Source organism: Magnolia sinica, chromosome 17 (assembly GCF_029962835.1).
Source record: "Magnolia sinica isolate HGM2019 chromosome 17, MsV1, whole genome shotgun sequence".
Classification (NCBI taxonomy): domain Eukaryota; kingdom Viridiplantae; phylum Streptophyta; class Magnoliopsida; order Magnoliales; family Magnoliaceae; genus Magnolia; species Magnolia sinica.
Window position 1 is genome coordinate 12,978,053 of NC_080589.1, and position 15,048 is coordinate 12,993,100.

Sequence of the window (15,048 nt, forward strand, 5' to 3'; positions counted from 1 at the left end):
AGGCTTGAGACCAAAAATAAGATAAATCTAACTATCAAGTGGACCACACTGTAAAAGGTAGTGGGGAATTGAACTTCTACCATTGAAACCCTTTTAGGGGTTACAGAAGTTTTGGATCATTATGAAATTTTTTTTTCCTCTTCATCCAGGCCTTTGTGACCTTATAAATAGATTGGATGGAAAATAAATGTTATGGTGGGCCCTACAAAAATTTTTATGGTGAAAATCAATTTCCCCGCTGCTCTTTATGGTGTGGTCCAGTTGATCTTTGGATATGATTATTTTTTTGGATAATGCTCCGAAATGATCTTGAAATATGGATGAACGCTGTGGATATAATAAATACATAGCCGTGGGGCCATGTAACTTTGATCTCTTCTAAGCCGTTCGTGCAACTCTCAGTTGGAGGAGCCTCAGCGCTCGTCTTCGCAGCGAAAAGGAGGGGTAGTTTCGTCCTCGAAGTCGCTGTCCGCACGTGCTAGTCTAAGTTGGTAACTTAGGTTTGTATTTCTTCATAAAAACCGCAGGATAAAAGGTTTTGTCTACATTGGTCATTTTCTCTCTTTTTTTTTTTTAATCATTATTATGTTTGGAACAATGGATAAACATGAGGCCGCGTAACTGATGGACAGAGTGGATTCATGAAAGTTCCACTCACGTGGCACTCGCTTGGCAGTTGGTACCGACGCCAGGTACGCTTGCGCGGCTCAGAACTGACGGGAGTAGATGTGGCTCCGGTCTCACGGAAGCGGATTGGTGTGGTACACCAGCCAATCTGCTCAACGAGGATTGGCTACTCCCCTGCCACCAGCCCGGTGGCTGGTGCTCTGTTGGAATACCATGATGTATGTGTTTCATCCACGCCGTTCATCCACTTTTACATATCATTTCAACGGTTGATCCCAAAAATGAGAGGGATATAAATCTCATGTGCACCACACCACAGGAAAACAATAGTGATTGGATATCCACCATTAGAATCCTCCTGAGGCCCCTGTACTGTTATTTGACATCCAATCTGTTGATTAGGTCATACAGACCTAGCTGAAAGGAAACAAAAAAAAAAAAAAAAAAGATTAGCTTGATCCAAAACTTTTATGGCCCCTAAAATGTTTTTAATGGCCAACGTTCAATCAACACTATTTCCAGTAATGTGGTCCACTTGAGATCTGAATATACCTCATTTTTTGTCTCATACCATAAAATGATCTAGAAAAATAGATGGACAGCATGAATGAAACACATACATCATGGTGGGGCCCACAGAGCACCGACCACCAGCCATTGGCTACTGGCAGGGGGAGTAGCCAATCCGTTTCTCTTTCCCGGTCTCACCCAGCAGGGTGCGACAGTGGGACCCTCCTCCCTTAATGTATGTATTGTATAAACACGCTGCCCATCCGTTTTTTCCGTTCATTACAAGTTATAAACCGAACAATGAAGCAGATCCAAATCTCCGGTGGACCATATCAGATGAAACAGTGGTGAATGACCATTAAAAACTTCCTGTGGGCCACAAAACTTATATGTCAAGCTGATATTTGTTTTTTACCTTCATATAAGCCTGTGTAACCCTATCAACAGGTTGGATGGAAATTAAACATTAATCTGGACCCTAGGAAGTTTTAATGGTTGGCGTTCAATCACCACTGTTCTACGATGAGGTCCACATGAGATCTGAATTACTTCATTTTTTGCCCCATTTCCTAAAATGAGCTGGAAAAACGGATGTAGTGCATGAATATAAAATAAATAAATCAAGGTGGGCCCCACACGTTCAGGGATGCACCGTGTTGGGTAAGGCCGGGGCTGCACCAAATCCACTCCCAAAGTTGACCTAGCGAGAGCATATGCTAGAATCCCACTTACGAAGCACACAAATAGATGTACGTTCAACAAAACGTTAAAATCAAAACGTGTGGGTGCACACGTGAGAAGCCAGCCCACACGTACGGACAATGACACTATCTTCATAAACAAGTCAAGCCCTTTATTCTATTATTCCATTTCTACCCCGGAAAACCACTCAAAATCCCCTCACGGTCCATACTTTATACCCTCAGCGGTCTTCTTCCAAGCCGGCCTGGACGAAATATCTTCCCACCATGCCAGCACGTGCGGGCGGCACGTGATAAGAGAGGCCTTGGGAGTATTCATGAGGCAGAACGTGTAAGGCAAGTGGTGCAGATCGACTAACGTGAAATGATCTCCTGCGATGTACTTGGTCTTGGTCAGTCGCTCCTCGTACACATCAAGCACTTTAGCCAGCTTCTCTGCATGAATCTCCACCGCTTGTGGGTCCGTGGTCCCACCAAGCATCGGTTTGATGAGGATCTCCAAAACGAGGTCCGCGATGGGCGGACCGAATTGCTGGGCCTCTACCTCCAACCACACGCCCACGATCGCTGATTCGGTGATGCTGCCCTGTCTCAACAGATCCGGGCCCGTTCCCTTGTATTTTTCCGCGATGTATTTGGTGATTGCACGCGATTCTGGCCGTTGGATCATAAAGACAATGTTATTGTGTACCATCAAGTAGAAATACATTACAATCGCATTCATGTTTGATGATCCTAACCGTTCATTCACCCGGGATGAACATAGATGTCATATGCCTGATCACTCGAGACATTTTTGAGTGGCTAGGATTGCCTGATCATTGCAATTTTTGGTCTATGGTCGATTTATGGAGCTTATAATGAATGAACGGTTCAGATCATCACATATATGACGCAAGCAGGTATAAATGGAGAGGTGCACCGGATCTCTTCTGAAGTGTAATTATAAATCAAGTTAGACAGATGTACCATACTTTTAAGCAGTGTGGGGCCCACCTTGATGATTTTTTAGAATCCAAAACGTTCATCAGGTGTACCTCCTCTTGTTCTCTGTACATCCCATGAATAACCCTCATACAAACCTCAGGTGGAACACACCATGGGGTGCAATGTCCAATCACGCCTAAAACCTATAGTTTCACTTGTAATCGCCCACCTAAATTTTCGAATGGTTTGAGTTTTGGTATGTCCTTTCATTTTTGCGGGATGCACCCGATGAATGGCTTGGATGACATATACAATATGGTGGACCCCACATTCTGATTCCCAATGTCTCACATTCTTCTCTTCGCTGTGGCCCACCTGATAGGAATCAGGCTCCTTTTTGGTACGCTACGCTTGCCCATACACACGAGGATATGAAGTGTAATGCTCACAGTATCTATGCAGACGAACGGTCTGGTGGGCCCTACCGTACATGGAACATGCTTCCAAAAATCTCCCGAAGTAGAAGGCTCCAACTAAAGCTGCACATCGAGTCGAGTCGGACCAGTTAGGGCTGACCCGACTCGATCCGATTTTGAAATAGCTTGACCTAATCTTCACCCGACTCGGTACCGACTCAGGCAAGCCTGACTCATTCAAGTCTGAGTTTGGCCTGGACTGATCTGGAAGAAGTCCAACCTGATCAAAAGCACCGAGTCGGATCAAGATATATATATATATATATATATATATATATATATATATATAAACATTGGAAATATTTAAAAATTTTTAAATTAGAAATTTTTAAATCTGTTATAAAAAGAAATAGTCTTGTTCTTTCTTTAAGAAAGATTAAGTTCTTTCAAATAGAGATTCAATTTATAGAATTCAAAATATCAAAAAATACAATCAGACCAATCCAAAGAGTTATTGATTTTGCAGATAAATTTCTTGACAAAAAACAACTCCAAAGATTTTTTGGATGTTTAAATTATATATCTGAATTTTATAAAGATTTAGCCAAAGACAGAGCTCTTTAACAAAATCTTTTAACCAAAAAATAAAAAACTATTTGGTCAGAAGACCATACAAATGCTCTCAAAAATATTAAATTGAAAGTCAGACATCTTCCTTGTCTCAATCTTTCAAACCCTGATTTTTCAAAAATCATCCAAACTGATGCTTCCGACATTGGTTATGGCGGTATTCTTTTACAAAAAGATCCAAAAGACAAAGAACAACTTGTTTGTTTTACTTCTGGTACTTGGAATCCAACTCAATAAAATCATTCTACTATTAAAAAGGAAATTTTGTCAATGGTTTCTTGTATCCAAAAATTCCAAAGCGACATTTTAAACCAAAAATTTATTCTTCGCATAAATTGCCAAGCTGCCAAAGAAGTTTTGAAAAAAGATGTGAAAAACCTAGCTTCAAAACAAATATTTCCAAGATGGCAAGCTATTTTATCAATTTTTGATTTTGATATCGAGTTTATCCCGGGAAAAAAGAATTCTTTCCCTGATTTTTTATCTCGCGAATTTTTATAGGGAAAACTGAATCGAGATCTACCCCATACATCCAAAAATGCCACAAAAATTCAAAAACAAGAGAAAAGAAATAATGGAATTCGAAATCAAGAATTCCTTCCTTCCTCTTCTTCAGACTCCTCTCCAGATCGGAGAACAGAAAAAACCTTCAATCCAAATTGTCCCAAAAGATTCATTCCAAACGATCCAAACTCCTCCAAAAACAGCGTTCATACCAAATACCCAACATCCAGAAGAATACAAACCAAAAGGAAAACATAGGGTATTAACCCTAGATCCCGAATTCTCCAAACTTCCAAAAGAACTTCTCATTCCAAAACTCTTCCTTCCAAATAATCATTTTCATCCAAGACAACCAAATTTCTCCAGAAACTTCTATGAAGCTATTCTGGTCCAAACAAAAAGTGTAATTTTTGAGCATCGCACTAACCAAAACCAAAAAGAAATTTCATTTTCTAAAATGAAAATCATCAACATCATTCTCCAAAAAGAATGGAAAAATTCTCATTCCCAATACCAAAATATCCATAGTCCTGACGGAAAATCTCATTCCTTTTCATATTAGGATTATATGGTAGCATGGAAATATGCTCTTCTATTCCAAAATTCTGAAAATAGCCATTCATGGTTTTTAAACTTTTCAAGACCATATACCAAATCTATTCCATCATGGTTTTATACTCAATGGTGGATTTTATTTGGTGGCCATTCAAACATCCTGCCAGATAATTTATTTTCTCATTTCTCAAATCTTGAGAAAGCTCAAAAACCTGAATACCCAGACTATTTTCTGATGCAATACTATGCCAAACATGGAATTCCATGGATTCTTCGATGGAAGTATGAGGTTTTACCCTCTGAATATCAAAATGCCAAAGTTTTATTCCAATCTACGTACATCAAGTGGTGGAATAAATTTGATTGCTCCATTGTTCTAGAAGCAACAAAGAAACAACCTTCTTCCAAAAAATTGCCGAAATCTTTCAAAGAAGCTATCATAGCCTCTCCACCTGATGAAACAACCAAATTGAAGAAAGAGCTGATTGCACTAAAAGCTGCATTCATTGCTTTCCAAGATTAAGTGTCCAGCCGTCAAGGATCAACTTATGTGGAATCTGAAGAATCTTCAACGGCTGCTCCTGATATTGATCTTCATCCGGATGACCAAGAAGTGTTCTTCTGAAATCTTTAGAAATTCAAGATGCGATTTCTTTCAAATTCAAGCCAAAAATAAGCCAAATACATAATTGAAGTCAAATGCAAGCACCGACAGTCGAAGCCGAAGCCAAGCTGTCTCCGCTATCTGCCAAAAGTCACGACATCAAAAAACTTCAAAAAAGTCTACCGTAGCGAATCTACTGTAGCACTTTTACTTTTCACTTTCCAGAATAGTAAAACCATACAGTGCCAAATCCAGTTACTGTGCGCCCACAGTTTCTTTCCCCCTGTTTTGTAAATCCACTTTGTAATAGTTCCGTTGAGAACTCTATATAAGGAGCTTAGCTTTCTTGTTGTAAGTAGGAATTCGAATAGCGAATTCAATATTTAGTCCAAGAGAGTGCTTGAATAGCAAGCAACTGTGAACTTTCTGAAGTTTCTCTTCTCTTTTTCTTTCTTTCTTTCTTTCGTGTTTGTATCGTTGTGTGATACTGCTGGCAAGAAGATCCTGGCTGAAGTGTGGTATCAGAGCCAATCTTGTAAGCAGTTGTATTTTGGTTTTTATATGTAAAATTTGTGTTTGAAGTCGAATTTATTAGTATAATTTGTTATTTGTTGTATATTTTACAAATCTTTTTGGAATAGATCTATCCCTCATTTCATATTTAGCTTCAAGTTAAAAGAGGTTCGAGGCTTCCTTGTCGTAATACCCTCTAGGCTTCCTTGGTCATCTGAATGAAGATCAATATCAGGAGCAGCCGTTGAAGATTCTTCAGATTCCACATAAGTTGATCCTTGACGGCTGGACACTTGATCTTGGAAAGCAATGAATGCAGCTTTTAGTGCAATCAGCTTTTGCTTCAATTTAGTTGTTTCATCAGGTGGAGAGGCTATGATAGCTTCTTTGAAAGATTTCGACAATTTTTTGGAAGAAGTCTGCTTCTTTGTTGCTTCTAGAACAATGGAGCAATCAAATTTATTCCACCACTTGATGTACGTGGATTGGAATAAAACTTTGGCATTTTGATATTTAAAGGGTAAAACCTCATACTTCCATCGAAGAATCCATGGAATTCCATGTTTGGCATAGTATTGCATCAGAAAATAGTCTGAGTATTCAGGTTTTTGAGCTTTCTCAAGATTTGAGAAATGAGAAAACAAATTATCTAGCAGGATGTTTGAATGACCACCAAATAAAATCCACCATTGAGTATAAAACCATGATGGAATAGATTTGGTATATGGTCTTGAAAAGTTTAAAAACCATGAATGGCTATTTTCAGAATTTTGGAATAGAAGAGCATATTTTCATGCTACCATATAATCCCAATATGAAAAGGAATGAGATTTTCCGTTAGGACTATGAATATTTTGGTATTGGGAAAGAGAATTTCCTCATTCTTTTTGGAGAATGATGTTGATGATTTTTATTTTAGAAAATGAAATTTCTTTTTGGTTTTGGTTAGTGCGATGCTCAAAAATTGCACTTTTGGTTTGGACCAGAATAGCTTCATAGAAGTTTCTGGAGAAATTTGGTTGTCTTGGATGAAAATGATTATTTGGAAGGAAGAGTTTTGGAATGAGAAGTTCTTCTGAAAGTTTGGAGAATTCGGGATCTAGGGTTAATACCCTATGTTTTCCTTTTGGTTTGTATTCTTCTGAATTTTGGGTATTTGGTACAAACGCTGTTTTTGGAGGAGTTTGGATCGTTTGGAATGGATCCTTTGGGACAATTTGGATTGAAGGTTTTTTCTGTTCTCCGATCTGGAGACGAGTTTGGAGAAGAGGAAGGAAGGAATTCTTGATTTCGAGTTCCATTATTTATTTTCCCTTGTTTTTGGATTTTTGTGGCATTTTTGGATGTATGTGGTAGATCTCGATTCAGTTTTCTCTGTAAAAATTCGCGAGATAAAAAATCAGGCAAAGAATTCTTTTTTCCCGGAATAAACTCAATATCAATATCAAAAATTGATAAAATAGCTTGCCATCTTGCAAATATTTGTTTTGAAGCTAAGTTTTTCACATCCTTTTTCAAAACTTCTTTGGCAGCTTGACAATCTACGCGAAGAATAAATTTTTGGTTTAAAATGTTGCTTTGAAATTTTTGGATACAAGAAATCATTGACAAAATTTCCTTTTTAATAGTAGAATAATTTTGTTGAGTTGGATTCCAAGTACCAGAAGTAAACAAACAAGTTGTTCTTTGTCTTTTGGATCTTTTTGTAAAAGAATACCGCCATAACCAATGTCGGAAGCATCAGTTTGGATGATTTTTGAAAAATCAGGATTTGAAAGATTAAGACAAGGAAGATGTTTGACTTTCAATTTGATATTTTTGAGAGCATATGTATGGTCTTCTGACCAAATAGTTTTTGATTTTTTACTTAAAAGATTTTGTAAAAGAGCTCTGTCTTTGGCTAAATCTTTATAAAATTCAGATATATAATTTAAACATCCAAGAAATCTTTGGAGTTGTTTTTTGTCAGTAATTTTGTTAGGAAATTTGTCTGCAAAATCAATGACTCTTTGGATTGGTCTGATTGTATTTTTTGAGATTTTGAATCCTAGAAATTAAATCTCTGTTTGAAAGATCTTAATCTTTCTTAAAGAAAGAACAAGACCATTTCTTTCTATAATAGATTTAAAAATTTCTAAGTGTTTCCAATGTTGATTTATATTTTGGGAATAGATGAGTAAGTCATCTACGTATGAGAGAATAAAATCTTTATAAGGATGAAAGATATCATTCATAATATTTTGGAATTCAGAAGGAGCATTTTTTAGACCAAAAGGCATTACAGTCCATTCGAAATGTCCGAAGGGAACAGTAAATGCTGTTTTATATCTATTTCTAGGATGAATTTGGATTTGCCAAAATCCAGACTTGAGATCAAATTTGAAAAACAGATTGGCTTTATACAACCTATTTAATAAGTCTTTTTTATTTGGAATTGGATATTTGATTGTTTTTAAAACCTGATTCAAAGGTTTATAATTTATAACAAGCCTAGGAGCACCTCTTTCAATCTCAGGAGCTTTTTCAACATAAAAAGCGGCACAACTCCATTGAAATTTTGAGGGAGTTATGAGACCTTTTTGAAGAAGAGAATTGATTTCTTCATCACAGAGTTTAAGAAGCCATGCATCCATTTGGAAAGGGCGAGCTTTTGTAGGAATGTGAATTTCATTAAAGTTCTCTATATATGGTAGAGTAACTAAATGAGTTTTTCGATGCCAAAAGGCATTGGACATCAAAACAAAGATGTTCTAATATTTTTTAGAATTTTGATAATTGGTTTTGAAAATTTGAATGTAGAAGTTGTTTTTGGATTTGAAGATGAGAAATTTCATTTCTTAAGAAATGAATCTGGGTCTCTTTATTGGAAACACAATTAACAACTTCAGATATTAAACCATGTTGAGGTGGTTTAATGAATTCAAAGAATAAATCTATTGAATTTATTTTGGTTTGGATTCCTTTACTAGTGATAGTGAAGGGTTGTATTTTCAGAATGAAAGGAGTACCAAGAATGACATTTTGTTAGAGGTTTTTGACAATAATAAAAGTGAGTGGAATACACACTCCATTTTTACAAATATGAACATTTGGTAATTTATATTCAATATGAGATTCTTGGCTATTAGTAGTACAGATTGTGTAATTTTTCTTTTCACAGTATTGAGTAGGAATTAATCTTTCTCTAAGACAATTTACATCTGCCCCTATATCTAGTAAGGCAATGACTTCTTTTTTGAAATTTAGATTTGTGATGGTAATAGGAGTATATCATTTTTGGAATTGATAAATTGTTAAGGAATTGACAATATTCGGATTAATATAATTTTCAATTTGACCATTAAGTTCTTCATCAGGAAAAAGAGATTGCAAGATTTCTACTTGCTTTTTGAGAGTAGAAACTTCTTTTTTAAGGATATTTACTTCCTTATAAAGATCTTGCAAGTTAATCTGAGTGAGGGAAATGTTACGATGGTTTTGAAGGCGCTGATATATATATATATATATATATATATATATATATATATATATATATATATATATATATATATATATATATATATAAACCGAGTTTAGTCGAGTTTGGCCGAATCGAGTTTCGGGTCGAGTTACTGGGTAAGTCTAAACTTAGACTTGACTTGATTTGAGTTTGGACCGGACGTCCGTACTGACTTATCAATTGGTCCAATCGAGTCGGAACGAGTAGACTGAGCTTTAGCTCTATACACCCATCCTAGCCCTTTCTTTGAAGGCTTAAATTTGAAACATTAGGAACCTCCATCTAAGGGCTGTCTGGGGCTGGTCGATCCATGTACTGTTCCAATCATTAAACAGTCGGCCCCACTTGGACCACTCAGCACCACGTACATGTCCTAGGGGTTATATAACTCTGGTCCAATAACAGGGTTAAGGACATCTAAGCCGTGTAATTTCTAGATCATTACACATCACTGAGGTAGTCAATCAATTCAACGATCCAGATTTTGGGCATGTGGATGGTGAAATCATCCATCCAGACCATCTGCTAGTTTCAAATTAATTTCTACGGCGATTATGTTCGGGTTGTTATTTGAAAACCATGGTTGCTCTTTTTTTATTTGTATTTATAGCATTCGTATATGCATTCGGGAAACGGTGGTGATTAACCATTAATGGGCCACAAAAGTTTTGGGTAAAGCAGATAATTGTTTTATCCCTTTATCCATGTTTACGGACCTTATCAATAGGTTGAATGGAAAATAAACATTACCAAAACCTTATAGTGGGCCATAGGAAGTTTTTAACGGTAGGGCATTCAATCACCACTGTTTCTTATAATATGGTCCACCTGAGATTTCGATCTTCTTCATTTTTGGGTTCATGGCCCAAAATTATATAGAAAAATAGATGGATGGCGTGGATATAGAGTTGATAGACCAAGGTGGGCCCAAAGTAAGGACCGCATCGTCTTGGGTGAGCCAGGGGCCGCACCTACCTTCCCGTCCTCGCGGGGCAGGCATGATACGTGCTCTACCAAAAACTTTAAAAATAAAATAAAATAATAATAAATAAATAAATGGCGCTTACCCTCCGCCAATCTCCTGACGTCAACGCGAGCGGATTAGGTGTTACCTGGGCCCCACCTCAATGGGTCGTGAAGACTCTGTGGGGCCCACTATGATGTTTATGAGAAATTCAGTTTATCCATCTGTTTTTCAGATGATGTCCGGACATGGCTAATAATGCAAATCTAAAACTCAAGTTGACTGCACCACAGAGTATTAAACATACACTGCTGAAGTATGTGTGGGGCCGTGGAAGTTTAGTATCAGGTTAATTTTTGTACTGCCAGTTCATCTCGGTAGAAATGACCTTATGAATAGTATGGATGGTATATAAAATGGTGGACATTTACCTACACACGTTTAGCATTAGAGTCGGGCATCAAGTCGAGTTGGACCGAGTTAAGGCTGACTTGACTCGATCCGATTTTGAAATAGGCTTGACCCGAACTCGATACTGACTCCAGCATGCCTGACTCAATCCGAGTAAGGTCTAGCCTGGACTGATCCGGACCGAGTCTAATCCGATCAGAAGTACCGAGTTGGAGAGAGAGAGAGAGAGAGAGAGAGAGAGAGAGAGAGGAGGGGGGTGATGGTGATGGGTGGTTGTCAGGCTTGGAAGAAGAGGATGAGGGAGGGAAAGAGAGAGTTTGGGATCGGGTTGGAATAGGGTACAACCTATATGGTTAGAGAGGTTACAAATTAAGGTTTTATATATATATATATATATATATATATATATATATATATATATATATATATATATATATATATATATATATATATATTCAAACCTGAGTTGAGTCAGGTTTTGGATCAAGTCGAGTCTAACCAAATCGAGTTTCGATTTGAGTCAGTCGAAGTACTAGGTAACTCAAACTCCACTCACTTTGAGTTTGGATTGGGCGAAGCTTATAGGTGGGCATCGAATTGATTCGGACCTAATACCGGATTAGGTCAAACTCGACTCGATCCAGATCGAATTTGACTAGTTCAATCGAGTTGGATCCGACGAGTTAGGTCGAATGCTACCCACCTCTTGTGAAGCCTACTTAGTTTGGACCTACTCACCCATTCAGTTCGGCCTGAGTCAGAAGAGTCGTGTTAGCCCGATGGAGTCAAGTTAGCAAGAACGGGTCCTCCCATGCCCACCACTAATTGAGGTGATGGCCAAGTTTTGGATTTGCATTATTTTTGTGGGCCCGTTTCCAAACATAGCAAAACTAATGGACGTAGTGCGCACCGGCATCACAGTGGGCCACTCAAATTCCCGTCGCACGAAGCTCGTGCAAAAGTATACAGCTGGAAGCCGCCTCTAGTGTACGGACAACAAATCAAATTCTCGGATCCTCCCAACAGCATTTCAGCACTAAAACAGCTGGACCGGGATTTCCTTCGCAGGAAGTTCCAGCGCTGAGACACTGGGTGGGCCCAACCGCGAGGTTTGTGAGAAATCCACCCCGTCTATCCTTTTTAAGAGCTCATTTTAGGACATGCAATCGAAAACGAAGTGGATCCAAAACTCAAGTGGGCCGTACAAAAGGAAACAGTGGGGATTCAGTAACAACCGTTGAAACATTTTTTTATCGCTACAAAAGTGTCGTATCAAGCTAAGTTTTTCGTACGGTTTAGATGGATATAAACATTAATAAAGGTGAAGCCTGGGAAGGTTTGAGCGGTAGAAAAATCTTTTCCCCAGTTTTTCCTCTCGTATGGCCGTCTTGGATCCATCTAATTTTCTGTCTTATGTCCTAAAATTAGATCGCAAAACGGAGTAGATTTCTTCCAAACATCACGGTGGGCCCCACCTAGCATCCCTTCTTCCCCGTGGGAAACGGATTGGCCCACCTAGCATCCCTTCTTCCCCGTGGGAAACGGATTGGCTACTCCCCCGACACCAGCCCCATGGCTGGTGGTCGGTGCTCTGTGGGACCCACCATAATGTATGTGTTTCATCCATTTTTTAAGATCATTTTAGGGATTTATACAAAAAAAAATTAGAGGGATATAAACCTCTGGTGTACCACACCACATGAAAACAATAGTGATTGGATATCCACCATTAAAATCCTCTTAAGCCCACTGTACTGTTTATTTGACATCCAATCTAATCATTAGGTCATACAGGCCCAGATGAAGGGAACAAACAAAAATCAGCTTTATCCAAAACTTTTATGCCTCCAAAATGATTTTAATGGTCGACGCTCATTCAACACTGTTTCCTGTAATGTGGTCGACTTGAGATTGGTATATATCTCATTTTTGGTCTCATACTGTAAAATTATCTTTCAAAATAGATGGACGGAATGGATGAAACACATACATCACGGTGGGCCCACAGCGCACCGACAATCAGTCATTGGCTGATGTCAGGGGGAGTAGCCAATCGGTTTCCCTTCCTGTGAAAGGCTTTCACAGGAAAACCGCTTCCAAAACCGCCCACCAGCTTTCCCACATGCACGATCCGCTTCCCAAGAAGATAAGGCCCTTTCCTTTGTTTATATTTTTTTTTACAATATTCCGACATGATAAGATCTTGACTTGATCAAGATAATCGGAGTTGGACGCGGATTGCGTCCTACCCCCGCTCGTCACTAGCTACGAACGGCCAGATATGTGTGGGGTCCAACTGTGATGTATCTAAACATCCGTCTATTTCTTTTTCCGGATTATTTTAAAGTAGAGGCAGATCAAACGCTGGACCACACCAAATAGTAAGCTTCCAATGTATTTAATGCTCCGTGGAAAGCATTAAATACAACTGTCAGTGATGCGGTGGATCTGCGTTTTTTCAATGGCCGGAGTGGATCTGCTCGTTTGTGGCTAGAGATGGTCGGACAATAAGCCATCGGACCAGGGGCTCCACCGTGATGCATCTATTTATCTAGGCCGTCCATCCATTTACTCGTATTATTTCTTACGTGGACCACACCAAATAGTGAGCATGGATTGCATTAAATGCAAGAGTCATCTCTGGGGTGGTCCACTTGAATGTTGGAACTGCCTCATTTGGCTCATATCTTAAAATGATTTGATAAAATAGATGGGCGGTGTAGATAAACAGATACGTCACTGTGGAACCCACAGGAGCACCTGCTCGGACGGCTTCTTGTCCGACGGGGTCGGACGCAACCCACTTCCACCGTAGATGGGATAAATCCCCAAAATCCCATTCCTACATATAACACGTGGCATCTTGATCGGCATTCAAATGACCGTCTGAAAACAAAATGCCCAAGCTTAGTGGGGCCCGCCGTGTTCTATAGGTAAAATCTACTCCATCCATTAGGTTCTATCCCTAATTCTAGGACATGAGCCAGATAAATTAACCAGACCCACTTCTCAGATGGTCCACAACACAGAATAATGAGGATGAGATGCCAACCATAGGTTTGTGTGTGGGGCTGCCATCGTGTGTAATTTCATCAAACCCGTTAATAAGGTATAACTCACCAGGATGAAGTGAAGATAGAAAAATAAGCGCGACCCAAAACTCATTCCGGCTACAATCCGTGAAATTTTACATCGTTCCTTATAAGTGGGTTCCATCAGAGTCTTTTATCAATCTGATCTTTTGTTTTCAGTTTTCAAATAAGGATTTTCACCTGATGGACGGAGTAGATTTACATACACAGCGCCGAAAACATGCGTTTTAGATGATTGCGGTCCATTTAGAGAGAGAGAGAGAGAGAGTGAGGGAATTACCGAAGAGGGTCAGATCTCCATCCTGAAACGCGGGGAGTTGTCCAAACGGCTGCCAAAAGAGATTCGATTCAACAAAAGCATTAAAATAAATAAGGGAAAGGAATGGAAAAATAAAAGTAAAAAAGAGATGATAGATACGTTTAGTGAGATGAAGGGTTGCTGCTTATGTGCGCCGGTGCGGAGATCAACCGGCACGAGCTCATACTCGAGCCCTTTCTCGTTAAGGCACGCTATCACACGTGCCGTGTTTGTCGACATTGGAAGACCATAAACCTTGAGCCCCATATCTCTCTCTCTCTCTGTGAAAAATCGAAGAATCAAAGTACCCTTTTATAGGCCCTCTTTGGACGCGGATGGCATGGTGGGCTCCGCGGTGTGATGACTCTTTGGTGCTATCCACACCGTTCATCCGTTTTTACAGCTCATTTTAGGGCCAAAATTAAAGCATATCCGAAGCTGAAGTGGACCACACAACTGAAAACAGTGGGGATAATGACGTCCACGGTTGAAATCTTTCTAGGGCCTACAGTGATGTCTATCTATCATTCAACCTGTTCATAACGTCACGCTGACTAAGGGAAAACACGAATCGGCTTTTTATTAGAGAAAAAAAGAAGAAAAAAAAAAAAAACCCTCTGGGCCTCAAAACGTTTTCATCGGTGGGTGTTTAATTTCCACTGTTTCTGTAGTGTGGTCCACGTGAGTTTCGGATATACTTCAATTTAAGTCTCATGCCCTGAAATGAGTTGGAAAATTGGATGGACGGCGTAGATATAAATTACATAAATCATGGTGACCCCATGGAGTCTTCACGG

At 39.0% G+C, this 15,048-nt stretch overlaps 1 protein-coding gene across 1 annotated transcript; it reads right to left on the bottom strand.

Annotated features, from left to right (window-relative positions):
• Positions 1-1,851: 1,851 nt before the first annotated feature.
• Positions 1,852-14,554, bottom strand: LOC131230743 (glutathione S-transferase-like). Its single transcript, XM_058226700.1, has 3 exons — positions 14,372-14,554; positions 14,234-14,282; positions 1,852-2,492 (listed from the first exon to the last, which is right to left on the bottom strand). Exons 1-3 carry the CDS (start codon positions 14,516-14,518, stop codon positions 2,038-2,040), a joined length of 651 nt encoding a protein of 216 aa, XP_058082683.1. The 5' UTR covers positions 14,519-14,554; the 3' UTR covers positions 1,852-2,037.
• Positions 14,555-15,048: the final 494 nt, after the last annotated feature.

Excerpts from the sequence above, each read along its gene's own strand:
- LOC131230743 (XM_058226700.1), bottom strand. The coding sequence starts at position 14,518 with ATGGGGCTCAAGGTTTATGGTCTTCCAATGTCGACAAACACGGCACGT. Across the intron at positions 14,283-14,371 it reads AACCCTTCATCTCACTAAAC|CCGTTTGGACAACTCCCCGC; the intron begins GTATCTATCATC and ends CTCTTTTGGCAG. Across the intron at positions 2,493-14,233 it reads TGGAGATCTGACCCTCTTCG|AATCGCGTGCAATCACCAAA; the intron begins GTAATTCCCTCA and ends TCCAACGGCCAG.